The sequence below is a fragment of the Chiloscyllium plagiosum genome, unplaced genomic scaffold (genome assembly GCF_037043375.1).
Source record: "Chiloscyllium plagiosum isolate Xiang-an unplaced genomic scaffold, Cpla_swu_hap1 HiC_scaffold_5, whole genome shotgun sequence".
NCBI lineage: Eukaryota > Metazoa > Chordata > Chondrichthyes > Orectolobiformes > Hemiscylliidae > Chiloscyllium > Chiloscyllium plagiosum.
In genome coordinates this window covers 86,306,884-86,334,778 of record NW_028270143.1, presented here as the reverse complement: position 1 = coordinate 86,334,778, position 27,895 = coordinate 86,306,884, and the positions used below count along the sequence as shown (strand labels likewise).

At 41.9% G+C, this 27,895-nt stretch overlaps 2 protein-coding genes across 23 annotated transcripts in view; one reads left to right on the top strand and one right to left on the bottom strand.

Moving 5' to 3' along the window:
- ptf1a (pancreas associated transcription factor 1a) overlaps positions 1–27,895 on the bottom strand; it is a 187,563-nt gene that overhangs the window by 32,699 nt on the left and 126,969 nt on the right. Inside the window, exons 3-5 of one of the 11 annotated variants that reach the window (XM_087987414.1) lie at positions 19,752–19,922; positions 18,662–18,783; positions 1,248–1,378 (exon numbers count right to left, since the gene is read on the bottom strand). The exons of 3 other annotated variants lie outside the window; for them this stretch is intronic. The gene's annotated coding sequence lies outside the window, so the exon portion shown is untranslated. Of the gene's footprint in view, positions 1–1,247; positions 1,379–17,153; positions 17,348–18,661; positions 18,784–19,751; positions 19,923–27,895 lie in introns of all 11 variants that reach the window. 7 more of the 11 variants (XM_087987417.1, XM_087987415.1, XM_087987420.1 and 4 more) reach the window with 7 other exon arrangements.
- Positions 1–27,895, top strand: part of LOC122550035 (uncharacterized) — a 342,505-nt gene that overhangs the window by 197,491 nt on the left and 117,119 nt on the right. For all 12 annotated transcript variants that reach the window (XM_087987408.1, XM_087987404.1, XM_043690454.2 and 9 more), the window contains one exon: positions 5,361–5,414. In XM_087987408.1, coding sequence (XP_087843534.1) covers positions 5,361–5,414 — 54 coding nt within the window. The remainder of the gene's footprint in view (positions 1–5,360; positions 5,415–27,895) is intronic.

Genomic DNA, 27,895 nt, shown 5'->3' with positions numbered 1-27,895 from the left:
AGGCTTGAAATGGTTTTTACTACTGAGTAGAAGTGCACTCCTTCCCTTCCAGAGGTCCAGTTGCTCCTGACTCAAATATCGCACCCACAAGCTGTTCAGTTATCTGGGAGCCAATCATATAGTTGTTGGCAGGATGGAGGCTAATGGTGTGTGGACTAGTGGTCACTTATTTATCAAAATCAGCCTCTTGTTGCTGGCTAAATCTCCATTAAAACCAATCCCTCTGGCTGCAGCTTGTCTATAACTAGGCTTCTACTATTGGTTGAACAGCAGCTGTATAAACAGCACTTACAATATCAGGTTTATTTCCAGAAGTGAAGTGAGGGTAATGACCCTTGACATAAATGCTGCATTCGACTGATTGTGGCATTAAGTAGCCCTAGCAAAACTTGTATTGGGGTAAGTACTGGGCGGAACCTTTCCAATGTTTGGAGTCATTGTTATAGTTGTTGGATGTCAGTCGTCTCAGAACCTAGATGTCTTTATAGGATTTCTTCAGGGTAGTGTCCTAGGCCCAACCATCTTCAGCTGCTTCATCAATGACCTTCACTCCATCATAAGGTCAGAAGTGGGGATGTTCACCTATGTTTGCACGATGTTCAGCACTCATTTACTGAAACAGGCCATGTTCAAATGCAACTAGTTCTGGACAGTATCCAGGCTTGAGCTGACAAGGGGCAAGTAATATTCGCACCACACAAATGCCAGGCTATGACCATCACTAATAAGAGACAATCTAACTGCCATCCTTTGACATTCAATGGTGTTACCATCACTGAATCCCTCACTATCAATATCCTAGGAGTTATCATTGATTGGAAACTCAACTGGACTCACCACATAAACACAGTGGCTACAAGCGCATGTCAGAGGCTAGGAATACTGTAGTGAGTAACTCACCTCCTGACTCCTGAAAGCCTGTCCATTGTCTACAAGGCACATGTCAGGAGTGTGATGGAATACTCCCCACTTAGCTGGATGAGTGCAGTCCCAACAACACTCAAAAGAAGCTTGACACCATCCAGGACAAAACAGCCTGCTTGATTGGCACATGATCTACAAGCTTCCCTTCTCCACCACCAACGCTCAGTTGCAGTAGTGTACTAGCTGCAAGATGCACTGAAGAAATTCACCAAAGATCCCCAGACAGTATCTTTCAAACCCACAACCATTTCCATCTAGAAGGACAAGGGCAGAAGATGCATGGGAACACTACCACCTACAAGTTTCCCTCCCAAGTCACTCACCATCCTGACTTGGAAATATATCGCTGGACCTTCACTATTGCTGGGTCGAAATCCTGGGATTCCCTCGGTAATGACATTGTGAGTCTTCGCAAAGCAGGTGGACTGTAACAGTTCAAGGAGGCAGCTCCCCACTACCTTTTCAAAGGCAAATAGGGACAAGAAATAAATGCTGGCCAGCCAGTGATGCCCACATCCCACAAATGAATAAAAAAATGTTACTTGCTTCTAAAAGTTGCAGCAATCCGTCAATAATCCTTGGCTATTGAAGCAGTTTTTCCATTTTAGTTCACAATCAAAAGTACAGAAAAGCAAAGTATCACCTTCACAACTCAATCAATATTAGCCAGCTCGCTCTTGTACTTATGCATTAATTTTAGATCTTGTTTTGGAGTAGGATTACATCACTTTCAAAGTTTGATTAGAATTCATAGGTATTGTGATCATTTGTTTCCCTGGAATCTTTAGCAATGATATTTCTAATTAAACCAGCCTTATTGCACAACACCCGATCGAAAATAAAGTTATGGGCTTATCCACAGTGTAATTTTACAGGAAATTGTCAAAAGTATTCCACTAACTCTTTTTCATATTAGCTTTGCAAATTTGATTTTGTCCAGTCTGTATGTAGAATAATGTGTCCCACTATTGCTTTTGTTACAAGCTCAGAATATTGTTTATTGTTTCATCCAACAGTATAAATACTGTTGGGAGTATATAATCTCATAGGGGTAAAAACAATGATTGCAGATGCTGGAAACCAGATTCTGGATTAGAGTGGTGCTGGAAAAGCACAGCAGTTCAGGCAGCATTCGAGGAGCAGGAAAATCAAAAGTGATGAAGGGCTTTTGCCCGATTTTCCTGCTCCTCGGATGCTGCCTGAAGTGCTGTGCTTTTCCAGCACCACTCTAATCCAGTATATAATCTCATCACAAAAACATTGTTTGACTAGTCATATTCCTAATATCTATTAGTATTCTACCCCTGATTGTCTGAGCCAAGATCCTTTCTCATTATCTTCTATGTCAGATTTTATTGTGAGTGCTACTCCTCCTTTTACAAGCTGTCTTTTCAGAGTGTCATGTATTCTTGGTGATTGATTAACATTAGTCACCTTGTAGCTGTGTTCATCTATTTGATAATGAATCTTTTATGCATTCTGATAAAGAGCCTTTAATTTTTACTTTACTATCAACACGGACGTTATTTACTAATGTACTATTCCTGTCTTTTCCATTCTTCCTTTTCAATTTGTTCACAGGATGTGGGCATCATTGGCAAGGCTAGCATTTTTTGCCAATGACAATTGCCCTTGAGGAGCTAGTGGTGGGCTGCCTTCTAGACCCAATGTGTTCTGGATGGGAGAATAGATATACGTCCAAAGTTGTTAGGAAGGATATTCCAGGATTTTGATCTAGCAGCGATGAAGGAATGATGATATCATTCAAGTCAGGTTTGTGTGTGGCTTGGAGGTGAACTTGCAGGCGGTGGTGTTCTCATGCACCTGCATCTGCTGCTCTTGTCCTTTTGGATGCTAGAGATCACAGCTTTGGGCTAAATGTTTGAAAGTTAAGCTTCAGAGAATCAGGAGCTCAGTTGCTCTCTGCAGAATGCCTAGCGCCTGACCTGCTGCTTTAGCCAACCTATTCATATGGCTAGTCCAGTTCATTTTCTAGTCAATTGTAACCCCCAAAGTTAGTGGGGAATTCTGCAATGGCATTAAAGAGGGATGATTAGACTTCTCTTTATTTGAGATAGTCATTTCCAGGCACTTGTGTGACACAAATGTTACTTACTCCTTACTAGTCCAAGTAAGAAGCTTGGCATCATCCAGGACAAATCAGGTTGTCTAGGTCATGCTGCATATGAGCACAGAATGTTTCAGTATCTGAGGAGTTGTGAATGTTACTAAATATTGTGCAATCATCAGTGGACATCCCACCTCCTAATTTTGAAATGAAAGGATGGTCATTGCTAAAAGAACTGAAGATGTTTGAGCTTGGGACACAATCCTGAGGAACCAGTGGAGAGCTTTCCTCCACTGATTCCCATGACTCAAATTAACTTAAATGGCTTTGTTTTTGACAATACATTGGTGGATTGTTTCAAATTTGTCTATGGATTTCTAAAAGTCCCTTAACCCGAGGCATCACTCACTTTTCAGTTCAAAGTCCTATCCACAGCCCTGGTTATACGATACACCAGCCTTGGTTGAGTGGAGCTTACGCCAATGAAACAGCTCCTTTCCACGGCACAGTTACCATTTGTCCAAAATCTCATGCCCACTTCACTTTGAGCCATGTATTTAATTCTCTGATCTGCTTGAACCAATGCCAATTATTATGCAGCTGAAGTAACAATCTAGAAATTGTCCATAACTGCCTCACTCAGTCACCGTGAGCAACAACACTGAGCAAAAGTTGCAAAAGCTACATTCACCTAAGGAGAAAATATATTGCAATTCTGTCTGCAAAACCCACATGTTGCAATTTCAGCACACCACCTTCCCTGTCATGTCTACCAAACATTTTTAGTTTATTTGATTAGTTATTAATTTAGAATATAATAGAAAGGTAACAAAACACATAGGATCTCAAAATGCATCTATAAAGGCCTATCTAATGGCATGATAATTGGATAATGCCTTTATCCAATTAAATGCAAAGCTAGAAATGTTGATGGAAGGCCTTTTTTGCTGTCTAATCAACATTTGACATGCTGTTCAAGGTAGATTGGAAAAGGTGAAAACAGTGTGTCATTTAAGAAACTTGTTGAAATATGAGCTATGTTTCAAGGCAGCATTTATTATCTATCTTCGGTTGCTTTGAGAGCCTCTGGGTCAATGATATAGTTGAATTTACTGTAAGCTACTGGATTGGGAACTCATGTTGAAGGGGAAAGGATGTATGATTACACAAAGACTACATGTCAGAGCCCTGACACCAAGAATTCAGTGTCAAATTACACAAGAGACAAAGAGGCACTTCTGGGTCTGCCATCAGGACCACATTGTCAACATAAAATTATGGTTGTAATGTGGAATTGAAGGTATGTAACATCAGAGAAAGAGTGACAATTTCCACTCATAGAGTCATTGAGATGTGCAGCACGGAAACAGACCCTTCGGTCCAACTCGTCAATGCTGACCAGATATCCTAACCTAATTTAGTTCCATTTGTCTGTACTTGGCCCATATCCCTCCAAACCCTTCCTATTCATATACCCATCCAGATGCCTTTTAAATGCTGCAATTATACCAGTCTCCACCACTTCCTCTGTCAGCTCATTCCATACACGTACCACCCTCTGCATGAAAAGGTTGCCCTTTATATCTTTATATCTCTTTTATATCTTTCCCCTTTCACCCTATGCCCTCTAGTTCTGGACTCCCCGACCCCAGGGAAAAGACTTTGTCAATTTATCCCATCCATGCCCTTCATGATTTTATAAACCTCTATAAGGTCACCCCTCAGCGTCCAGTCCCAGCCTATTCAACCTCTCCCTATAATTCAAATTCTCCAGCCCTGGCCACATTCTTGTAAATCTTTTCTGAACCCTTTCAAGTTTCACAACACCCTTCCTATAGGAAGGAGACCAGAATTGCACGCAATATTCCAAAAGTGGTGTAACTCACGGAAAGAAATTAGTGTATCATTCAGGTGTCAATAATAATGCTGCAGCTTCACAATAGTTTATTTTTACTAGTAGAGCCTGCCAGATTTACTAAATTAAATTTCACTACTATACTTTTTATGGTAGGATTCAAACTCAATTCTTTATCACTGCTAGCAGAGGATCCCAATGATTATATTTGAAGATGTGAGTTCAAAGAAAAGTAAGAAGTTATGGATCTTTTTTAGATGAATAAATTGAGGTGTTTTCAATGGCCTGTGTTATCTATATATATTATATGAAGTTAACTGAGGTTGCTTTCACACATCCTGAAGTAGAATCTACAGGGCTGTATATGATGCAGTGCTAGTTGAGGGAGAAAATAATTTAATGAACAGAATATTTAATTGTTTGACAGTAATGCAGATTTCCTAGGAAATTGGCAAGCAGGAACTGCCCAAGTACAGCACCTAATAAATTCTGTTTATATTTTTGTATTGACAGTTGAAAGCACAGAAATTAAAAATGGAAAGTGTTTTAAATGCTACATTGATTCAGGTACGTGGACCACTACTAGCAACTCTGAATTTCAAAGCAATCAGGTATGTGTTGTCATAAACAGAACAAGTGTTTTTGACTAAATTCTGGCTTAGTCAGCAGATTATTAAAGTTTTCTCTGAAAGATGCTGCATTAACAAATCTTGCACTGAAGAATTTAAAGGAAGTTATAGAAGATAAAATCAATTTTGATATGAAACAAATGATCAATGTGAAAGATTCAGTGTATTATTGTATAACTACTGACAGCAATTAGCTAGGGGAAATGAAGCTCACCAGTCTTCTTACTGAAATTTCATAAACTGTTTTTGGCAAACAAAACAGGTAAATGAAAGTGTGTACTACTTATTCCGCATCGATCTATCTCTTACTCTCGAGTTTTAGAGTTCAGCCAAAACTGCTTAGATATTGTTAATCAACTTGTTCAGGGATGTTGTTATACAGTGCTGGAGCAGCTGGGACTTGAATAAAGGTCTCCTAGCTCAGAGGTAGGGACTTTACCACTGCACCACAAGCACCCTAGATAAATTGCTGAAAACAGACCTGAAAACTGTTGTCAGCTGAGTAGTTTGCTTTACTCATGCTATTCAAGCAGTCTCCTCCTGAGTCAATATGGAGCAGTATTGAGTTGGACTATTTTGCCTATCCAATGAAAGCACAACATCATAAAGGAGACCAATAATTAATTAATAGGAAGGCAAGGCAGAGACATCTCATATGAAGGTAAACAAATGTGATTCATCCAACCTCAATTTTTAAAATAAAGTTTACTTCAAATCCAGTTTGTTATTACATATATTTTACAGATTCTTTTGCTTTACTTAATAAAGTAACAATTGTGCCAATTGTGATGTGGTAGTTGTTGTATGACGGATCCTTACCACAATCACCTTGATGAAATATACATTGAGTACTTTGCTTCCATCATTGTACTTTTAAGTTGGGATCTAAAAGACCTGACTAGTCTTGTGTGGTTAAGGATTACTATTTGTTATCAGACAAGAAAAGGCTTTCATCTGAAGTAAGATGCAATTTATTGCATGATAACAATCAGGTACAAGTCACTAAGATTGTTAAGGAGACCTGGACAATAGGTTTTTTTTCCTTTAGATATCCAGAGTTGCTTTTCTACCCAAGTGTGTATGTCATCATCATATTGCGTGGTGCTTAAACCTTTCAGAGCTAAGTACTGTATAAATCAGGAGAATGCATAAATTCAGCAATTAAATAAAGATAGAATGCAGCAAAGATAGAATGGATTTCATGGGCAGTTTTGATTGATTGATTTGATTTATTGTCATGTGCACCTAAGTACAGTGAAAAGCTTTGTTTGCGAGCATTATCTAGTAAGCAAGGAATACAGATCATAGGACGAACAAACTTGACAGATTGAGTCATACAGGTTACTCTGCACAGGAAGTGCATGAGGCAAGATCAACATTAACAAGACCAATATTATTTGAGGTTAGAGAGTCCAATCATTAGTCTAATAACAGCAGGGAAGCAGCTATTCTTGAAACTGCTGGTGTGTGTGTTCAAGCTTCTGTATCTTCTGCCTGACGGAAGAGGTTGTAGGAGAGTATCACCAGTGTGGGATGGGTTTGCTGATGTTGGCAACCTTTCTGAGGCAACAAGAGGTGTAAATGGAGCCCAGGGATATGAGGTTGGCTTCCATAATGGTCTGGACTGTCCACTCAACTTTCTGTAGTTTCTTAACAGTTCTGGGCAGAGTAGTTGCTGTACGAGGCTATTATGCTCCCAGACAGTATGTTTTCTATGATGCCTCTGTAAAAGTTGGTGAGAGTCCTGATGGACATGATGAATTTCCTGAGCCACCTGAGGAAGAAGAGGCTTCGTTGTGCCTTCTTGACCATCGCAGCTACTTGGGAAGTCCAGGACAGGTTGTTGGCTATCGTCACTGCTAGAAACTTGACACTGTCAATCCTGTCAACCTCCACTCTGTTGATGTAGATGGGCTGTGTTCTCCTCCTTTCATTCCGAAGTCAGTTTAAGTTTCGCACAGATTGAGTTAAGCATGCAATGTCATATCAGAAAAACCTTTTTTGACTGTTCAGGATAGCCATCTGCAACTTTTTTTAATAGAATCAATAAGGATGAAGGTAATTTTGACTTAGTAATATTATTTAATACTGATGATAGTATGATTAAGCTCTAAATTGTGTTTGAAGCAAGAACCGACTGACATTTGAGCTATGGGCAATTACTGACTTTTTTTTTAGATTAGATTCCCTACAGTGTGGAAACAGGCCCTGCACCCAACAAGTCCACACGACCCTCCAAAGAATAACCCACCCAGACTCATTTCCCTACATTTACCCCGACTATGCACCTAACACTATGGGCAATTTAGAATGGCCAATTCACCTAACGTGCACATCTTTGGATTGTGGGAGGAAACTGGAGCACCTGGAGGAAACCCACGCAGACACGGGGAGAATGTACAAACTCCACACAGACAGTTGCCCGAGGCTGGAATCGAATGCAGGTCCATGGCGCTGTGAGGCAGCTGTGCTAACCACTGAGCCACCATGCTGCCCCAATTAATGATGCCATTGCTGTGGAATGAATTGATGCCCCCTGAAAGTTAGTTGAATATGAAGGAACATCTATGCTGCATGATCCAAAGTTATAATGATCTGCTGGCTGAGAACACACACTTCTGAGGGGACTGTTACATCACTCTGCATTTTGCCAAGTGAATGTGCAGCAAGTCACAGTTCTGCAAACAAGCACAGAAGTCCTGATCAAGAGCAACTGCTTACACTCAGAGCTAAACTCTACAGTCCCTCATAAAGCTCAACTCCATATAACCTCACCAGGGAGTATAGGCAATGATTAATCCTTTGACTACTCTCAGCCTTACTTCATTCCAAGACATGTCAGCTGTCAATGGGTTCTGCAATGGAAGTGTTGCTGCAGTGTCATTCTGACACACATAAAGCAGTAACACTTGAGAAGCTTGACACCACCCAGGACAAATCACCCCACATCATATCCAGGCTCTCCATCACTGATGCTCAGTAGCAGTATTATATTCCATCTATAAGGAAACTCACTACAGACCCTTAGACAGAACCTTTCAAACCCCAAGACCACCACCATCTAAAAGGACAAGGGCGGCAGATACATAGGAACACCACCAGCATCTGTAGCTGAAGCAGGACTCATGATCCCACGGCAGCCTAGCTAGTAGCTATCGGCAAATCTGTCATTGATATGTCAGATCACAAAGTACAATCCCATCCTGCCGAGCTGTTGATCTACCACACGTGAATGACACAAATACTGAACTGCGCACATTTTCTTTTAATTCACTCATGAGTCGGGATCACTGGGCCAGCATTTTTTTTGATTGTCCCTAATTGCTATTGAGTAGGTGGTGGCAAGCTACCTTCTTGAACTGTTGCAGACCATGTGCTGTAGGTAGACCCACAAAGCCATTAGGGAGAGAATTCCAATATTTTGACACAGTCACACTGAAGAAATGGTGATACATTTCCAAGCCAGGGTGGTGAGTGGCTTGAAGGGGAGCTTACAGCTGAATTGCATTGAATTGAGTTAGCTTTATTGTCACATGTACTCAAATGAGTACAGTGAAAGCTTTAAAGTCACTACATTACAGCACCATCTTAGGTACAAGGTACACATACTTAAGATCAAATTCTTAGGAAGCAAACAAAAATTGAAAAGTAAAGAAATAAGTAGTCCAGTATTCTAAGCCTTCCTGATGAAGGGCTTATGCCCGAAACATCTATTCTCCTGCTCCTTGGATGCTGACTGACCTGCTGTGCTTTTCCAGCACCACACTCTCGACACTTATAAGTCATAGGAATAAATTAGAAAAATAAAGAGGTAAACAGTTCAGAATACTAGTCTTTCTACACAGTCCATGCTCTCACCTAGCCTCAACGGAGACCTCCCGTGTCCCCCGGCTGCCTGTGCCAAACCCATCAATGTAAAGGTTACCCCACTTTAGGAGCCATCTCTTCACCACTGGGCCCAGTTCACTGACACTGCTCAATGTACACTTGCCCACAACCAAGAATCCCTGGCTCTGCTGCTAGGCTAGGCTGCCTTGAGATCATGAGTCCTGCTTCAGCTACAGATGCTGGTGGTGTTCCTATGTATCTACTGCCCTTGTCCTTTTAGGTGGTGGTGGTCTTGGGGTTTGAAAGGTTCTAAGGGTCTGTAGTGAGTTTCTGCAGTTCCCCTTATAGATGGAATATATTACTGCTACTGAGCATCAGTGATGGAGAGCCTGGATATGATTTTTTTTTAGATTAGATTACATTACAGTGTGGAAACAGGCCCTTCGGCCCAACAAGTCCACACCGACCCGCCGAAGCGCAACCCACTCATACCCCTACATGTACCCCTTACCTAACACTACGGGCAATTTAGCATGGCCAATTCACCTGACCTGCACATCTTTGGACTGTGGGAGGAAACCGGAACACCCGGAGGAAACCCACGCAGACACGGGGAAAACGTGCAAACTCCACACAGTCAGTCGCCTGAGGCGGGAATTGAACCCGGGTCTCAGACGCTGTGAGGCAGCAGTGCTAACCACTGTGCCACCGTGCCGCCCACAAATGATGCAGGGTGATTTGTCCTGGGTGGTGTCAAGCTTCTGAAGTGTAACTGGAGTGCTCATTTTGGCAAGTAGGAAATATTCTATCACACTCCTGAATTGTGCCCTGCAGATGGTGAACAGACTTTGGCGAGTCAGGAAATGAGTTGCAGTGTCCCTGACCTGATATGGCTAGTCCAGTTCAGTGTCTGTTCAATATTAATCCCCAAGATATTGATAGCTGGGGATTCAGTGATGGTAACACCATTCAATATCAAGGCACAGTGGTTAGTTAGTCTCTTATTGGAAATGGTGAATGCCTGGTATTTGTGCAGCACTTATGTTACTTGTCACTTGTCCAATCTCTACATTTAGATATAAACTGAGGAGTCATAAATTGTGCTCAACATTGTGCAATAATCAGTGTACATTCCCAGTTCTGACCTTATGATGGATGAAAGGTAGAGGGAAGGTCATTGATGAAATAGCTGAACATGTTTGAGCCTAGGACACTTACCTGAGAAACTCTCACAACGATATCCTAAAGCTGCAATGACTGACTTTCTCCAACAATCAAATCTTCTTATGTGCCAGGTATGACTTCAACCAGCAGAGAACTTTCCCTCAGATTCTGATTGATTCCAGCTTTGCCCAGGGCTCCTTCGTGCCACATTTGACACCAAGGCTGCATTTGTCCACGGGCTGTCACTTTCAATTCACCCATGGGATTCATCTCTTTTACCCATGTTTAAAATAAAGTCAGGTGCTGAATGCCCTGGCTGAACCCAAAGTGAACATCAATAAGCATCTATTCATCTTTTGCATGTCAGGATAGCTGAAATAAGAAGCAGCCAGGAGAGTCAGGGTAAATTAGCTCCAAGCCTTAATAACTCAGCTGTGAATTTCCTGTCCAGGGAGTTAACAGCAGGAGAATACCCTTACTAACAAAGTGCATTATCACCAAGAGAGTGTGGATGCAGATGTCACAGGTGGTCAGAGCCTTCTAGGGAGTATTGTTGAACCCAGTTCAGTGCCATAAGTGGCACAAGTGAGATACTACACTCTGGCAAGATGAGTGATATTTCTACCAACTCTGTCACAGCACACAGCATGCAAAACATCTAGGAGACAGAGGGCACATGCTGATCCCTAACCCTGGAGGTACGCCTTTGTCTCTGAAGCAGCAGCAAGTGCAAATTTTGCCTAAGAGACGATGCTACTTCAAACAGTGGAGGTAATTCTCTGTCCATCGATTCAATTTCTGCTATATTCCTCTTCTTCTTGTACATATAGAGAAAAAGGCACATAACACCAGAGAAAGCACCAGAGTGATATCCCAACACTCAGGTCTAAAGATCCAGGTTGGCCTCCTTCGGTTGTCCCTGCATCACAAATGTCAGTCTTCAGCTAATTCAATTCACTCCATGCAGCATCAAGAAATGGTTGAATGCTGCAAAGGCAACATTCTGGCAATAGTACTGAAGATTTGTGCTCCAGAACGTGCTGCACCTCTAGCCAAGTTGTTTCAGTACAGTTACAACACTGACATTTACCTGACAATGTGGAAAGTTGCCCAGTTATTGTCTTGTGCATAAAAAGCAGGACAAATCCAACCTGATCAATTTCTGCCCCATCAGTCTACTCTTGACCATCAGTTAAGTGATAGTAAATGTCATCAATGGTACAATTAAGTGGTGCCTGCTGAGCAACAACCTGCTCACTGACCCCCAGTTGAGTTCTATCAGGCTCATTCAGCTCCTGACGTGATTACAGTCTTAGTCAAACATTGGCAAAAGAACTGAATTCCAGAAGTGAGGTATGAGTGACAGCCCTTGGACAAATGTGCCTTGATGTCATAAAGTCATTGATTCATAGAGATGTACAGCATGGAAACAGCAAGTATGGCATCAAGGAACCCAGTAAAACTGGATTCAATGGGAATAAGGGGCAAACTCTTCACTGGATGGAGTCATTCTGTCACAAAGGAAAATGATTGAGGTTGTTGTAGGAGGGTCACCTTAGCTCCATGACATCTCTACAGGAGTTTCTCAGGTAGGCCCAATCATCTTCAGTTCCTTCATCAATAATCTTCCCTCCATCATAAGGTCAGAAGTAGGGATGTTTGCTGAGGATTTAACAATATTTAATGCCATTCATGACTCCTCAGATATTGAAGCAGTCCCTGATCAAATGCAACAAGACCTTGACCTTATCCAGATTTAGGCTAACAAGTGGTAAGTAACATTGGCACCACACAAATGCCAGGCAACAACCATTTCCAATAAGAGACTATCTCACCATTACTTCTTGACATTCAATGATATTACCATCACTGAATGCCCCACTATCAACATTCAGGGGAGTCACCATTGATCAGAAACTCAACTAAGTTCAACCCTATAGATATTGTAGCTACAAGAGCAGATCAGAGGCTAGAAATACTGCAGCAAATAACTCACCTTCCTGACTCCCCAAAGCCTGACCACTGTCTACAAGGCAGAAGTCAGGAGAGTGATGGAGCACTCCCACTTATATGGATGAGCTCTGCTCCAACAACACTTAAGAACCTTGTATTGTGGATAGTGAGGAAGGTTATCAGAAATTGCAGCAGGAACTTGATCAGCTGGTGAAGTGGGCTGAGAAATGGCAAATGGAGTTCAGTACAGATAAGTGTGAGGTCTTGCATTTTGGAAAGTCAAATCAAGATACGAGTTTTGTGATGAATGGTCAGGCCTTAAGGAGTGTAGTGGAACAGAGGGACCTTGGAGTTCAAGTGCACGGTTCTGTGAAAGTGGAGTCATAGGTAGACAGGGCAGTGAAGAAAGATTTTGGCACTCTGGCCTTCATCAGTCAGGGCATTGAGAATAAAAATTGGGAAGTTACATTGCAGTTGTACAGGACATTGGTGTGGCCGCACTTGGAGTTTTGTGTTCAGTTTTGGCCACCTTGCTATAGGAATGATGATATTAAACTGGAAAGAGTGCAGAGGAAATTTACAAGGATGTTGCCAGGAGGCAACGGTCTGAGCTATAGGGAGAGGTTAGACAAGCGAGGACTTTTTTCTTTTGTGTAGGAGACTGAGAAGGGGATCTCATAGAAGTATATAAGATCATGAGAGGTATGGATATGGCATTCAGGCTTTTTCCAGGGTTGAGAAATCGAGAACTAGAGGGCATCAGATTAAAGTTAGAGGGGAAAGAATAAAAGGGAACTTGAGGGGCCATGTTTTTACACAGAGGGTGGGATGAGCTGCCAGTAGAAGTAGTTGAGGTGTGTACATTAACATCATTTAAAAGGCATTTGGACAAATACATGGATAAAAAAAGTTTAGAAGGATATGGGCTAAGTGCAGGGAAATGGGATTAGCGTGGATGGACAATTTGGTTGGCATAGACTAGCTTGGGCCAAAGGGCCTATCTCTTTGCTGTAGAACTCTATGATTCTAAGCTTGAAACCATTCAGAACAAAGCAGCGGACTTGATTGAAATCCATAAACCGTCATTCCCTCCTCCACTAAATCTCAGTAGCAGGAACCTGTATTATCTACAAGATGCACTGCATACATTTATCAAATATCCTTGCAGAGCATCTTCCAAATCCACAACCACTTTCATATAACATGACAAGGGCAGCAGATACATGGGATATCTGCTAGTTCTCCTCCAAGTTACCATCCTGGCTTGGAAAATGTCACATTTCTTCACTGTCACTGGGTCAAAATCCTGGAATTTCTTCCCAAAGGGCATTGTGAGTCAACCCATAACACATGAATTGCAGCGGTTCAAGAAGGCAGCTCATTACTATCTTCACAAGGGATGAACAATAAATGCTAGCTAGCTAGCAACACCACAAGTTCCAAACGTTTGCAGATGACACCAAATTTGAGGTGTAATGGACAACGAAGATGGTTACCTCAGAGAACAACAGGATCTTGATCAGATAGGCCTATGGGCTGAGGAGTGCCAGAATGAGTTGAATTTAGATAAATGCGAGTTGTTGCATTTTGAAAAAGCAAATCATAACAGGTCTTATACACTTAATGGTAAAGTCCGAAGGAGTGTTGCTGAACAAAGAGAGCTTGAAGTGCAGGTTCATAGATCTTTGAAAGTAGTGTCACAGGTACATAGGATAGTTAGTCTGACCTCAAGTGGTGGGAAAAATGCTGGAGTCAATTATAAAGGATAAAATTACGACACATCTGGATAGCAGTAACAGGATAGGTCAGAGTCAGCATGGATTTATGAAGGAGAAATCATGCTTGACTAATCTTCTGAAATTTCTTGAGCATGTAACTCTGAAGATGGACAAGGGTGATCAAGGTTAGTGAGCAAAATTATGGCACATGGTATTAGGGGCAAAATACTGACATGGATTGAAAATTGGTTGGCTGACAAGAAGCAAAGAGTAGTGATAAACGGCTCCCTTTTGGAATGGCAGGCGGTGACCAGTGGTGTGCCGCAGGGATCACTGCTGGGACCGCAGCTTTTTACAATGTACATTAATGATATAGATGAAGGTATTAAAAGTAATATTAGCAAATTTGCTGATGACACAAAGCTGGGTGGCAGGGTGAAATGTGAGGAGGATGTTAGGAGAATACAGGGTGACCTGGGCAGGCTAGGTGAGTGGATGGATGCATGGCAGATGCAATTTAATATGGATAAGTGTGTGGTTATCCACTTTGGTGGCAAAAACAGGGAGGTAGATTACTACCTAAATGGAGTCAAGTTAGGTAAAAGGGCAGTACAACGAGATCTAGGTGTTCTTGTACATCAGCCAATGAAAGCAGGCATGCAGGTACAGCAGGCAGTGAAGAAAGCTAATAGCATGCTGGCCTTCATAATAAGAGGAATTGAGTATAGAAGCAAAGAGGTCCTTCTGCAGCTGTACAGAGCCCTAGTGAAACCGCACCTGGAATCTTGTGCGCAGTTTTGGTCTCCAAATTTGAGGAAAGACATTCTGGCTATTGGGGGAGTGCAGCATAGGTTCATGAGGTCAATTCCCGGAATAGCGGGACTACCTTACACTGAAAGATTGGAGCGACTGGGCTTGTATACGCTTGAGTTTAGAAGGCTGAGAGAGGATCTGTTTGAGACGTATAAAATTATTAAAGGATTGGACACTCTGGAGGCAAAAAGCATGTTTCTGCTGATGGGTGAGTCTCGAACCAGAGGACACAGTTTAAAAATAAGAGTTAGGCCACTTAGAACAGAATTGAGGAGAAACTTCTTCACCCAGAGAATGGTGGGTGTATAGAATGCTCTGCCCCAGAAGGCTGTGGAGACCAAGTCTCTGGATACTTTCAAGAAAGAGTTGGATAGAGCTCTTAAGGGTAGTGGAATCAAGGGTTTTGGGGATAAGGCAGGAACAGATTACTGATTGAGGATGATCAGCCATGATCATAATGAATGGTGGTGCTGGCTCGAAGGGCAGAATGGCCTACTCCTGCACCTATTGTCTATTGTCTATTGAAGAAGGCGTTTGGTATGTTTTCCTTTATTGGTCAGAGTATTGAGTATAGGAGTTGGGAGGTCATGTTGCAGCTGTACAGGACTTTAGTTATGCCACGTTTGGAATATTGCATGCAATTCTGGTCTCCTTCCATCGGAAAGATGTGAAATTTGAAAGGGTTCAGAAAAGATTTGCAAGTATGTTGCCCGGGTTGGAGGATTTGAGTTATAGGGAGAGGTTGAGTAGGCAAAGGCTGTTTTCCCTGGAATGTTGAAGGCTGAGGGGTGACCTTACACAGGTTTAGATAAATTATTTGGATGTGAACATAGGAAGTATAGTTAGTAAGTTTTCAGATGACCCCAAAATTGGAGGTGTAGTGGACAGTGAAGAAGATTACCTCAGATTACAACAGGATCTTGGTCAGATGGGCCATGGAGTTTCTTGGGCAGATGGAGTTTCATTTAGATAAATGTGAGGTGTTGCATTTTGGGAAAGCAAATCTTAGCATGACTTATATACTTACTGGTAAGGTCCGAAGGAGTGTTGCTGAATAAAGAGACCTTGGAGTGCATGTGCATAGTTCTTGAACATAGAGTTGCAGGTAGGTAGGATAGTGAAGAAGGTGTTTGGTATGCTTTCCTTTATTGGTCAGAGTATTGAGTTACAGGAGTTGGGATGTCATGTTGCGGCTGTACAGGACATTGGTTAGGCCACGTTTGGAATATTGCGTGCAATTCTGGTCTCCATCGTATTGGAAGAATGTTGTGAAACTTGAAAGGGTTAAGAAAGGATTTACAAGAGTGTTGCCAGGGTTGGAGGATTTGAGCTATAGGGAGAGGCTGAATAGGTTGGGGCTGTTTCCCGTGGAGCATCAGAGGGCTGAGGGTGACCTTCTAGAAGTTGTAAAATCAAGAGGGGCATGGATAGGATAAACAGACAAAGCCTTTTCCCTGGGCAAGTTGGACCAAAGGGTTTGTTTCCGTGCTGTACATCTCTGTGACTCTATGAGGCGCATGGATAGGGTAAATAGACAAAGTCTTTTCCCTGGGGTGAGAGAGTCCAGAACTAGAGGGCATAGGTTTAAAGTGAGAGGGGGGAGATATAAAAGGGACCTGAGGGGCAACTTTTTCACACAGAGGGTAGCGCATGTATGGAATGAACTGCCAGAGGAAGTGGTGGAGGCTGGTACAATTCCAGCATTTAAAAGACATCTGGATGGGTATATGAATAGGATGGGTTTAGAGGGATGTGGACCAGTTGCTGGCAAGTGGACCTAGATTAGGTTAGGATATCTGGTCAGCATTGACGAGTTGGACCGAAGGGTCTGTTTCCATGCTCTACATCTCAATGACTCTGACTCTACGTGAATAAAAAAGCAATGCAGACTCTTAAGTGGAGATTATGGATATATCTAGGTCTCCATCTAGAGAAAATCTTTTGACTGTACATCCTCCATTCCAGCTGTTCAGGGACATGGGCAAGCTATCATACCAGACTAGCTCAGCAGGCTGACTGTACTAGGGAAGGTGATGGCATAGTGCTGATGTCGCTGGACAAGTCATCCAGAGTCCCAGACTAATGTTCTGAAGATATGGGTTCAGATACGACCATGGCAGGTAGTGAAATTTGAATTCAGCAAAAAAAATCTTGTTCCATGTGAACACAGTCAAATTGTTGTAAAAACACATCAAGCTCACCAAGTTTGACTCCTAACTGCCCTTCGACCGAGGGATAGGTAATAAGTGCTGGCCCAGCTAGCAATATCCACGTCCCACAAATAGATTTAAAAAGTATCAATTTAGATACTTTGCACCTTGGTGATTCCATGTGCAGTTCTGGAGTTGGTTACTGGTTGAGGATCGCAGCGCAAATGTGTAGGAGGCAGAAGCATCTGTGAACAATGAAGAAATACTGTATTTTGTTTTCTTTCACTATGGAGGACAGACAGATATTTTGCACTGTTTACCCTTAGTCATTTTCAAGCCCCTTTTAAGACTGGATAATTCATAATGCATCTGCTCTTTCTCTGAGGTTTTCATGTCTGTTTGCATTGGAAAATATGGCATCATGCTAATTATGCTTTATAAACAAGTATTTTCCGTTAACCAGTGTACAATTGTCTTTCCCTTCAAAACACTTTTTGGTAAACTATTTTTCTTGTTATGCCTATTAATCAATTTATACTTCAGTTTTCTAATTTTTTTAAGTAAGTATCAGTTTACAAAGTTCTTTCTTACAGCTTTTCCTGCTAAAGATTTTTCTCTCAGCATTTTCTATTTTTTAAACAATGGGAACAAGTTTGTTTGCCTAACATAGTATTTTACATCCTTTTGCTTCTCAGCCTGGAATTTCTCTTTAAATAAGAATTTTTTTTTATTTTTCACCTAAAGGATACAACTCATTTTGGGTGCCTAATATTGACCACTGCATCCAAGGTTTATGATTTGGTTTATGATTTGTAGCTCTGTTAAGTATCTCTGTGGATTTTGCCTGTCCTCGGATGCTGCCTGCACTGCTGCCTCACAGCGCCAGAGACCCGGGTTCAATTCCCAACTCAGGCGATTGACTGTGTGGAGTTTGCACATTCTCCCCGTGTCTGCGTGGGTTTCCTCCGGGTGCTCCGGTTTCCTCCCACAGTCCAAAGATGTGCAGGTCAGGTGAATTGGCCATGCTAAATTGCCCGTAGTGTTAGGTAAAGGGGTAAATGTAGGGGAATGGGTGGGTTGCGCTTCGGTGGCTGGTGTGGACCTTATTGGGCCGAAGGGCCTGTTTCCACACTGTAAGTAATCTAATCTAATCACTGATCCAGAGTCTGGTTTCCAGCATCTGCAGTCATTGTTTTTACCTCTAAGAATCTCTGTGGTCTACTTGAGTTTTCTTTCAGCTGTTTTAAGGGTTTTCAGGCACGCTTAGTATTGCTTTCTGTGCTGCTGCTCTTTTATTAAGTGTTGGTGCTGCATTCACAAAAGCTGAAAGGCTCTGTACTTTTGTTTTTTTTAAAATATTTAACAATAAACTGAGTTTTTACTTCTTTTTTCCCCTCGGATGGCTGTGACTTTTGTAAAACTGAATATCTTCAAATACTGTTGCAACTTTATGTGAGACGTTGATGCCCACTGCTACTAAAATTTTAAAGTGGACATCTAATTTAAATCTTCAGATAAATGCTGCTGTTCACATGTATCATAATGGGAAAAATCCACACCTCTGTTCTTCCTATTATAATGGTGAGGCTGAGAAGCTTTGGGTTGTTTCCACCACCAATACTTCTTGCTGGTACTGATACCACATGCGGAAGGATTCCCATGCAAAGAAGATTGAAAGAACCTTGGTAAACAGTAAATGGGTTAATTACACTTTACTTAATAACTACTTACATTGTATCTGAGATACGTTATGGCACCTGGCGAAGCATTGGACTCAACTTGAAAGAAATTCTATATAGGCTTTACATAATAAATTATAACATCGTTACTGAAGAAATCTAAAGTTCATCACTGTTTTTCTATTGGGAAGCACAATATTGCATAAAGGTTTTTTAAAAAAATCACTTTCTCAATCTATAATCAATGCTTTGTGCTCAAATGTTCCAGGATCTCTGAGTTCCTGTTACCCCTGTCCCCCTGTAGAATTCTATGTTTTGTTTGTATAGACAGTCCTTGTTCTTCCACACAGAATCTATTACTTTAGATTTCTTTGCATTAAGTTTCATTCACCTCATGCCTATATCCTCTTGATGTCAATCGGTGTCATTCTCATATTTTGCCACACTCCAGGCTTTGTAGTCATGTGCATAATTCACCAAAGATGGCAGGATGGAGATCCAACATGGCAGCAGTCTGAGTGGTCTGCTGTGCTGGGCTCTGTGCCATACCTCTGGGCAAGGTGGACCTTTACCCCCCTTGTAAACCACCCCCAGGAGAAAAAAGTATTAATTTAGACTTGCTGACTATTTGGAGCTGCTGAAATTGTATGGGACTGCTTTAAGGCCAGGATGAAGTCGAATAACGGAAAGGGGCCTAAAGGAGTACAACAGATGGGGCACTCCCTTACTGCTTTTTTTTTGCTAAACTCTGAGAGTGGATTCAAGCAGCAAGTTAGCCACTATCTGCCATGCTAAAAAAGCATGAACAGGAAATCCAGCTGGATCGAAGAAAGGAGGCAATGGAGGAGAGGACTGCGGTATCGGAGACCGTAACAGAGATCTCGGAAGGAAGAATCTGAACACTGCAAATCCAAGTTTGGGTCCCTCAGGATTAAGTCGATGATCTGGAAAATAAAAATAAAAGGAAAACCTATGGATCATGGGTCTCCTGGAACGCAAGGAAGGTGAGGACCTTGTTGGCTTTTTGCAGGGTGGCTCCCGAAGTTCCTGGGCTTGGAGTTGGAATTGGCTCTGGTAAGCATGGAGCGCAACGCACAGATCTGGGCCGGACCTGTGCCTCAGCATGGTCCTAATGCAGCTCCTGTATTATAAAGAAAAACGATTAATAGTTGCAATAGCAAGAAGACTGGGAAGGAATTTACAAGATTTAATGTACAAAGGCTCAAAGATAATGTTTTTTCAGGAGTTTCCAGGAGCCCTAATTAAGAAGAGAAGGACATTTGATGATGTCAAGGAAGAATTAAGGGACCTGAACATTCAATACTCCTTGAGGTACCCGCCCTTACCATTAAGTGTACAAGTCACGCTAAGATTTCACCCATGGGGGGACGATATATAACTTTGACTCTGCAGAAAAGGTGAAGGTCTTTGAATTGAAGGACCTGAATCGGGTTTGGAGGGAAGGGGGCATCATTGCGGACAATGGTATGGGATTTTTTTTATTACCCCTTTTTTTACTTCCCTCTCCCCCATTCTTTTTTGTGGTTATTGGTTTTATTTGAAGATTTGTAGCTCAGGTTGAGGTTCTGGATGTAGGTTTGCTCGCTGTGCTGGAAGGTTCATTCCAGACATTTCGTTACCCTACTAGGTAACATCTTCAATGGGCCTCAGGTGAAGCACTGCTGATAAGTCCTGCTTTCTATTTATATATTTGGGTTTCTTTGGGATGGTGATATCATTTCCTGTGGTGAAGTCACTTCCTGTACTTTTTCTCAGGGGGTGGTAGATGGGGTCTAACTTAATGTGTTCGTTGTTAGAGTTCCGGTTGGAATGCCATGCTTCTAGGAATTCTTGTGCGTGTTTTTCTTTGGCTTATCCTAGGATGGATGTGTTGTCCCAGTCAAAGTGGTGTCCTTCCTCATCCATATGTAAGGATACTAGTGAGAGAGGGTCATGTCTTTTTGTGGTAGTTGGTGTTCATGTATTCCTGGTGGCTAGTTTTCTGCCTGTTTGTCTAATGTAGTGTTTGTTACAGTCCTTGCACAGTATTTTGTAAATGACGTTAGTTTTGCTTGTCTGTATAGGGTCTTTCAAGTTCATTAGCTGCTGTTTTAATGTGTTGGTGGGTTTGTGGGCTACCATGATGCAAAAGGGTCTGTACAGTTTTGTTGTAAAATTGGAATTATTTTAGATATCTGTCAGTTGGGTATTATCTAGGGCTCCGTTTTTTTACTGCTATCCTTTTAATTTTGTATTGTGGGTGGCTACATTTATGGCTAAGATGAGTTGGGGGGGAGGATGGGCATCTATTGTTAGCTTTCAGAATGTAAATAACAGGTTTTCCTCATTTGTGAATTGCTTGGGGCTAGTGCACGGCCTCAGCTAGAGGGAGTTAAGATGGTGGTAAGGATTGGGAGGGGTGCCTCCTATGTGCAAGGGAGAAGATCTCAAGCGAATTGGGGTTGTTTGGGTGTTTGCTTCAATTAAATGCAGCGTTTTTTTTAGTTGTATTTGTTTTTATAAGAATAGTTTTTAGATCTCAGAGTTAATATCTTTGTAGCTCATCACACCTCAGATAAGCTCTCTCCTCCTGGGAAACCATGGGCTGCCCTGGACAAGCATGGCTGTATTTATTTGAGGTCCTAGAGTGCTTTAGTTTGGGGGGATCCTTTGCCAGATGGGTAGCAATACAGTATAATGATCCTAAGGCGGCAGTCATTACAAACGGTATTAATTTCAAATAACTTTAATATTGGAAGAGGTAGTTGACAGGTGTGTTATTTACCTTAGCAATTGAACCATTAGCCAGATATCAGGAGGGATCCTGAAATAGTAGCACCAAAAATGGAAATGGGGGAGCATAAGATCACCCTATATGCTGATGATGTCCTTTTGTTTTTGGCCAATCCGGAGAAGTCTGTTCCTCAACTGATTCAAACAATTAATTCATATGGTAGTTTCTCGGGTTACAGGATCAATTTTACAAAATCGTAAGCAATGCCGGTAGGGGGATTAGTAGAGGTGCCTAATCTGAAGGATGGAATGCATTTCTCATTTAGATGGTCATCAAAAGGTTTTTTGTATTGGAAATTTTTATTACCCACTCCTTCCACCGACTGTATAAATCTAAATACGTACAACTACTAGAGAAGATAAAACAGGATTTACAGTGGTGGGAGGGGTTACCATTATCATGGTTGGGCTGAATAGCCCTGATTAAAATGAATGTTCTTTCTTGACTGCTGCACCCCATGAGTACGCTCCTGTTGTTGTTACTTAGACAAGTGTTACGGAGGCTTAATGGTTGGCTAGGGTCCTTTATTTGGTGTCACAGGTGTCCTCTAATTAAATTCACTAAATTGCAGCTTTCGCAGGGTGAGGGAGGGGTGGATCTTCCAGATTTGAAGAATACCAAATAAGTGCCCTGTTAACATATGTTGGTGATTGGGTACGGGGAATTCGAAGTCGATTTGGCTTGATATTGAAGCCTCGCAGTTGAGATGTCCTTTAAGTAATTTATTATTCATGGACAAGATGAAATCCATGACCCAGCAGTGTAAAAGCCCAATTATGTTAAATACGATAAAAGCTGGACGATAATGAGGCAAGAAGAGGGTAAGTGGTCTAAGACTTTGCCATTTACCCTGTTGGTGGGAGCTCAAGGATTTAAACCTGGGGCAATGGGAGAATAAGGGAATCTTCTGTCTGGGAGATTTATTCGAGGGGGAGGTCCTGATGTCATTTTGTCAGTTAAGTCAGAAATATGAATTGTCTAATGGGGACATTTTCTGATACTTCCAGATAAGGGACTATATACAGAGGAAGACCACGCTCCTGGTCCAGTGTTACAAATCAGACATGGAGAAAAGAGTACTCCGGTGTGTGGGTGCTCTTTCACTCAGTACTTTATATCATTTTAGGAAGGTCACACCCTGGGAGACATGGAAGGACTCTGTAGGATGTGGAATCGAGAGTTAGGAGAGGATATTTTATCAGAGGTATGGGAAGACATCTGGGGGAATGTAAGGAAAATCTCAGTATGTAGCGAGCACAGGCCATGCAATTGAAGATCTTATACAGGGGTCATATGGCACCAGAGAGGCTAGCTAAATTTAAGAGAGGAGCATTGTCAGAGTGTCCCAAATGTAAAATTTGTACAGGCACTCTCACACACTGTTATTGGTCACGTTGTAAGATCCAGAGATACTGGAGTGCTGTAGTAAGGTAGCTAAAGGACATCCTGGGGATTGAAATTAACGTGGACCTGGTATTTCTTCTTCTGGGGTTGCCAAATATGCCCTCTCTGGGGGAGCACGGGAGGAGATTGTGTAACATTCTTACCCATTGTGCGAGGAAGAACATTCTACCGAATTGGACGTTGGAAAACCACCAGGTTTTATGGGGTGGCACAGGTTGGTGATGGAGCATCTCCCCCAAGACTACCTCACAAATATGGTGCACCACAAAATGGAATAGTTTTACAAGATGTGGCGACCCTTTTTAAATTATATTGACGCTGACTTGTCAGCAATATTAATTAGGGCCGTGGTATAGCCATGGGAATCAGTATGGGTGCCCATGGGACCCAGGGAAGAGGAGACTGGGGGAAAAAGAATACGGGTACTGTAGATGATGCTTCCAGGTTTGGGAGCCTCAGTGGAGGTGTGATGAGTGAGATTGTATTCAATTTAAGTTATTTTAATTTAATTTAAGTTAGTATTTATTTAATATGTTTGTAGTTTCGTTTAAGTTAACGAGATATGTTCTGGTAGAATAGTAGGTTGATCATTAACAATAGTACTGTGTTATGGCTTTGTCATACTGCCTTTTTTTCTGTTTTGTTGGTGTATTTTTTGTGTATAAAAATGTGTTGTAAAAGATTTTAAAAGGTTTTCAATAAAACTATTTATAAAAATGTTGCAGGACAGAGAGAGAGAGAGAGAAAACAGTTGATAAAATATACAGTAGTGCAAGTTTCATTAATAAGAGTATTGGCCTGATCTTATGATATTCTGGCTAACTGTCAATTTTGTGAAGTTTCATGGAGTGTTTCTCTCCATGAAATCTAGTAATATTTCTTGCATTTTCATCCCAAACCTACCCCATTAATGACCCAATCCTCCCAAGGCACTCCTTTTATCCAATACCAGCAGCATTCTACCATCTCAGCCTATCCAGAAGAACTTGCCACTACCAGGATTTCCGAAACAGACCAGTATCCCACTATTTTTGTATTACACTTGGACAAACACTCAGTCCAGAGCTGCCCTGCATGGTTTGTGACATTTGCCCCGAAATGGTATATAAGACGAAACTGGTGTTCCACTTTGCAGTCAGACACCTGGAGGCCCTGGTGGATGGGTTGTGACCTTGTCTCCTCTACCCATATTTATTCATTCTCTCTCTCTCTCTCTCTCTCTCTCTCTTCCCCTTCCCCCACCACCCTGGCCTGAGGTGGCAACTTGGTTCATTGCGATGTCAACTATCTGGAACTTTGCCCAGCAGTGAAGGAAAAAACTTCCTTGCTTGGGCAGATAAATGCCAATGTCTTTTCTTTTCGACCTCACAATCATTGCAACTCTGCACCCACTTGCCACTACGGCTTACACTCTACTTGTCTCCCTATTGTATGCAACATCTTCCCACACTTGCTACAACCCATCCTGACCTCCCTCCCTCTAAACGCCTGGTCTCTGTACTGCCAACTCAGTCGGTCAGGACACCACATTTCCCCCAACAACAGCTATGCCTCCACTTTCATCTTACTCAGTTCCTCCCCTTCTCTCTTTGCAGGAGAAAAAAACTCACAATAGGGCAGAAAGAGCTGAGATGGGTGATGGGCTGCAGCTCCTCAGTACCTTTGAAGGATTTTGACTCTGACCAGATAAAGTGACCAACTTATCATGTCCAACAGGTTATAGTCCAACAGGTTTAATTGGAAGCTTGTATGCTTCCAATTAAACCTGTTGGACTATAACCTGCTGTTGTGTGCTTTTTAACTTAATGCTAATTAGGGGGGAGCTTTAAAATGCAGATATATCCTGTAGTGGTTTGGAAAGGTGCAAGAAAGTCCTGAGAGGCTAGCTGGTGTCTGATGCCATTATCTGTGGACCTATGCTTAGTTCAGCAGGACCCTAAAGTCTGTCTTCTAATGTTGTTTCTGGATATCCAAGTTGGCAATCCAGAGGAGCTAGTGGTGAGTTGAAGTAGCCAGGTGCACACTCTGATTTTCATCAGGAATTGTCATTGTGCAGTTTCTTCACAGTAGGTCAGAGTACAGGAAGCTGCATTTCAATGAGGTGTGATTTGCTGTTAATGAGGCAGACAACAAGCAATCTTTCCCACAAATTGGAATCTACCTGTTTCCCAGCATCCTAATGCCAAGGGCTATGTTTCAAAATATGATAAGTTGTTGTCAACATTGAGAAAAGTCTCACCTAATGTCTGATGCAATTGTCCCACATTTCTTGCCATAGCCCATGTCATTCAGGCCCCTGTAAGATTTCAGACAAACAGCTTTTGTAAATAATGTATTAATTGAATGTGAGTGTCACTGGCTATTCCAGATTTATTACCAATCCTTAGTTGTCCATGCTGGTGAGATGCATTCTTCAACTGATGCATTCAACTTGATGTAGGTAGGCCCACAATATCACCGGAGAGAAAGTTCCAAGATTTTGATTCAGGACACTGAAGGAAGGTTGATATATATCGAAATCAGGATGATGGGTGGCTTTATGGAGAAAGTTTCTGGTGGTTGTGTTCCCATGTCTTCGCTGCCCTTATCTTTCTGGATGGTAGTGGTCTTGGGTTTGGAAGGTGAGGATCTAAGGATCTCTGATGAATTTATGCAGTGCATCCTGTAGATGGTAATGTTGCCGTAGTCCCAGACGACCAAGAAGCTGCTGTCTCACTAGATAGAGAGCGAGACAACTGGTTGTGGTTTAGACTGAAAATCACCATGCCTCAGGTGAGGAGTGAGCTTAAGAAGGTGGAAGCTTCTTGGTAACTTCAGCCATTATGGGAATTGAACATACACTTTGGTGTTAACCTGTATCATAAACCAACCAACTGGGTTAACTGACCCCCATAAGTACACACTTCTGCGACTGAACATTGGCAATTGAATGAGTGAGAGACTGTTTGTTTGTAGATGTATCGCTAATTAAGCAGGCTACTTTCTCGTGGATGGTGTCAAGTTTCTTGACTGTTATTGGAGCTGCACCCATCCAGCCAACTGTGGAATATTCCTGATGTGTACCTTGCAGAGAGTGGACAGCATTTGGCAAGTCAGGAAATGAGTTCCCTCTTGCAGGATTCTTAGCCTCTGTGCTGCTCTTGTAGCCTCAATATTTATGGTAGCTAGTCCAATTCAACTTTTGATCAATGGTGTGACGATATTATGGCTTTAAGAGGTTTACTTTGTCCTTTTTTTTTATATAAAGAAAGGTTGAGATAGAGGTGATGATCAGCCTGCCCCAAGCCAATAAAGTAAACAGCTTGTGAGACCTTGGGTTTTTTTAAAAGTTGCAATAGTAGAAGCAGCATAATGGGTGGAGTCAGGCTCCCAAAGAATCAGTGTTTTTGTTTAGCTTTCAGTTGGGGTTTTGAAGTTAGTTGTGGAAGCTGTGATTCACCTCTCTCTTTTACAGATAAAAGCTAAAAGATGTGAGAACATACATTGCTAAACCCATATGTCAAGGCTTCACAGGTTAACTGTCGTGGCAACTTCAGGTCGAAATGTATTGATACTCCTGATCTTTTTAAAGCTTGCTTCACTTTCTGGTAAGCCACCTCACATTTCTGGTCCATTTTTCACAGTCGGCCTTTCCCCAGTAACCGATGCAGGGGCTTTAATATGGTTGCCACATCCAAGATGAACTTGTCATAATAAATGACAAGTCCCAAGAATGCTCTCTGTTTAGACACATTCTCTAGCATAGGGGCATTAATAAGCCTGTATTTGTCCCTATTTAACAATAGGCTGTGCTGTTGCAATCTTTATTGGGTCCCCTCTAGAATTTTCAAATGCTGCTCTTCAGAGAATCCAGTGATCAAAGTGTCTTCCAGACAACACTTAATATTTGATCCATGGCCCTCTGAAACAGAGCTGACACTGACTTAATGTCGAAAGGAAATTGCTTAGAGTTATGGAGAGGTACAGCACGGAAACAGACACTTCGGTCCAACTCGTCCATGCTGAATAGATATTCTAAATTAATTTAGTCCCATTTACCAGCACTTGGCCCATATCCCTCTAAACTACACTCAGGACTGGGTTGACTTAAAGGCGCCACAAATCTTTACCAAGCCATTTGTTTTTAAGAGCGGAACAATTGGAGATGCATTCACTGTTGAATACTTTTTCCAACACTCCCAGATTCATCAGTCATTCCAGTTCTGCTTCCACTTTAGGCCAGATGGTTTATGGTACTGGACGTGCCTTCAGACTCCAAGGAGGAGCCTCTGGCTTCAAATGTAATTTTGTTTCGACGCACCTTTCATTCCCCACAGAGTTCCTTTGAAGACATTTTTCTACTTTGCCAGAATTTCCTGTAAACTCATGTTTGAGTCCAACAGCCTTTTTAACCAGTTCAACTTTCATTTTTGTAACCAGGAGCATACAAATAGTGTTGGATATTCGCCTTTTAAACGTAAAGTGGCAATTCTGCACACTGGTTCCTTAACTGCACTTTCACCAGTGCATTATCCTTTGTGGCACCATGTTGTTCCATGTAAGTCCATAGTGTAATCTTTGACAGCTTCAATGGTAGTGTTCTTAACTTCTCCCTGTGTACCAATTTGTGAGTCAGGGACACCACTGGGTTAATTTTCATTTTTACTGTTCTCCCCTCTATGGGAAGAATTCAAAAAAATCAGCTTCACACTGTGCTGACAGTATGGATAAGCAGAACTCTGCTGATTCTGGGCCTTTGGCGTCACCCGGATGCCCAGCTGACTCCCTGTCTATTTCCTGGCTGGTGGCATGTATCTTATGCCTTGCCCTCTGAACCATCTACTTTAGATATCTCTTCCCTTGATTGAGTTGTACCTGGCAATTTCCAGCAATATGAATGCTTACATCTGTGGCACTGGGCTCCTTGAGTTCAACAC